The sequence below is a fragment of the Tachysurus vachellii genome, chromosome 22 (assembly GCF_030014155.1).
Source record: "Tachysurus vachellii isolate PV-2020 chromosome 22, HZAU_Pvac_v1, whole genome shotgun sequence".
NCBI lineage: Eukaryota > Metazoa > Chordata > Actinopteri > Siluriformes > Bagridae > Tachysurus > Tachysurus vachellii.
Genome location: NC_083481.1, coordinates 18809824 through 18812023, shown reverse-complemented (window position 1 = coordinate 18812023; position 2200 = coordinate 18809824). Strand labels below are relative to the sequence as shown.

The 2200-nt window shown below is 40.8% G+C and overlaps 1 protein-coding gene across 1 annotated transcript in view; it reads left to right on the top strand.

The window, feature by feature from the left end:
• The window catches only part of dstyk (dual serine/threonine and tyrosine protein kinase), a 17013-nt gene extending 15648 nt beyond the window's left edge, over window positions 1-1365 (top strand). Inside the window, exon 14 of the mRNA XM_060857629.1 lies at window positions 677-1365. Within this exon, the coding sequence (XP_060713612.1) occupies window positions 677-861 (185 nt within the window). The 3' untranslated portion in view covers window positions 862-1365. The remainder of the gene's footprint in view (window positions 1-676) is intronic.
• The last annotated feature ends 835 nt before the right edge of the window (window positions 1366-2200 follow it).

The window sequence follows — 2200 nt, the reverse complement described above, 5'->3', positions numbered from 1 at the left end:
ACCTGATTGTCGTCTCATTCACTGAAATCAGATAAACTCGAATTTGACCTTCAAATTAAACACTAAACCTAGAGCTTCACACACTTTTTCCTCTCACAGATATTTAATATTGGAACATTTTCATGAATAAAAAATGAACAGGGGGTCACGGTGTCTTAGTGGTTAGTACGTTCTCCTCACACCTCCAGGGTCGGGGTTCGATTCCCACCTCCACCTTGTGTGTGTGGAGTTTGCATGTTCTCCCCGTGCCTCGGGGGTTTCCTCCGGGTACTCCAGTTTCCTCCCCCGGTCCAAAGACATGCATGGTAGGTTGATTGGCATCTCTGGAAAATTGTCCGTAGTGTGTGAGTGAATGAGAGTGTGTGTGTGTGTGTGCCCTGTGATGGGTTGGCACTCCGTCCAGGGTGTATCCTGCCTTGATGCCCGATGACGCCTGAGATAACCCTAACCCTAACCCTAGGTAGTTCGGATAAGCGGTAGAAGATGAATGAATGAATAAAAAATGACCAGGTACATTTATTCAGAAATATAAAAATATCTAAAGGGTTCACAAACTCTGAGTGTTCTACTGTGTGTTAACTAGGAGGTCAGTAGACCTGATATATGATGGAAGACTGTGTGAAGGTTGTGGGATAAATTGTGTGCTCTTCAGATGATGATGATGATGATGTTTCAGGTTCTCGTCCTGAGCGTTTGTCTAGTTTTGATGAAGAGTGCTGGCAGCTGATGGAGGCGTGTTGGAATGGAGACCCATCTCAGAGACCGCTGCTGGGTATCGTACAGCCGAGTCTGCAAAGCATCATGGGACGTCTGTGTGAAGGTGCTGACCAGAGACACGCCAGCCTGGAAGACTCCACCTAAAACACACACCTTAAAATACACATGCATACAGTTTTAAAAACACACACACACACACACACACACACACACACACACACAGTGTGACACATTCCCGGGAGAACACGTTCAACTGACGTTGATGTAAAAAGAGAGAAGTGGTATATAATTTGTTTTTGTATTTTTGGGAGATCTTGATGAGTTGCGTGTGTGTGCACACAACCACACAAAACTGTCTTCTGTTAGGAAGCCAACACACTATTTATGATCAGACGATCTGAGCAACACAGTCTTAAAATGTTTTTCTTTGTTTAATGTATATTTATATAAAGTCATATTACACAATGTTCTTTTCATCATGCATGCTAATTCTGCTTTGTTGTAGGATTGTTACTAGAATTTTTAAGAGTTGTGTGATCATATTGCCATATTATTATAGAACAAGGAAAAAAGACTTTAATTTTAGCTGGTGTTTAAACTTGCTATCTGAACACGACTTTTTTTAATAAAAAATGTTTTGTCAAGCTCTCACTGTGTGTGTGTGTGTGTGTGTGTGTGTGTGAGTGTGTGTGTGAGTGTGTGTGTGTGAGAGTGTGTGTGTGAGTGTGTGTGTGAGTGTGTGGGTGTGTGTTGGACTCCAGAAACCGCTTAAAAATTCGGTTTATTATCAAAACAGTCACAAAACGGACTCGAACCCGATTCTTTAGATCCGCCGTGCGTGGTGTGTAACAGTGTGTTGTAGTGTAGTGTTGTGTAGTGTGTTGTAGTGTAGTGTAGTGATGGGAAGTTCGGTTCTTTTCCGCGAACCGGTTCTTTCGGACAGTTCGTTTTAATGAACCAGTTCAATGATCCAGTTCACCAGTTCTTTTACGTCCTGACATAATGACGTAATGACGTAAATTCCTTCATCCCGCCGCTGCCGGCAGATATTAATACAATTTAACACATTTAAAAGTTCTTTGTAATTATAACTTTAGTTAAATACGTTTCTTACATTTAAGTTTTAACTAAAACACACAGTACAGGTATTAATGTGCAAACGTGTGTGTTTTATGTGTCTTAAAGATATAAAGTTAATAAACTAATCTTCATCAACTTATAAAAACACAAAAAAGTATAATTTTGAAATGTTTCTTTCGCTCCATCAGTTGTTTCAAAAACTAATGTAACTGAGTTAAACACTCATATGTTACTGTATCGGTTCAGTGATTTACGCATGCGCAGTAACAACAGCTCGAGCTCACAGTTCTCTCAGCACGTCTCAGTTCAGTGTACAGGAGTTACATAAACTCAGGGATATTAGTTTATTTAGAGTCGGACCGACTGTCAGGGATGACCGGAAGTGAGGAACCTTAGTAACTTG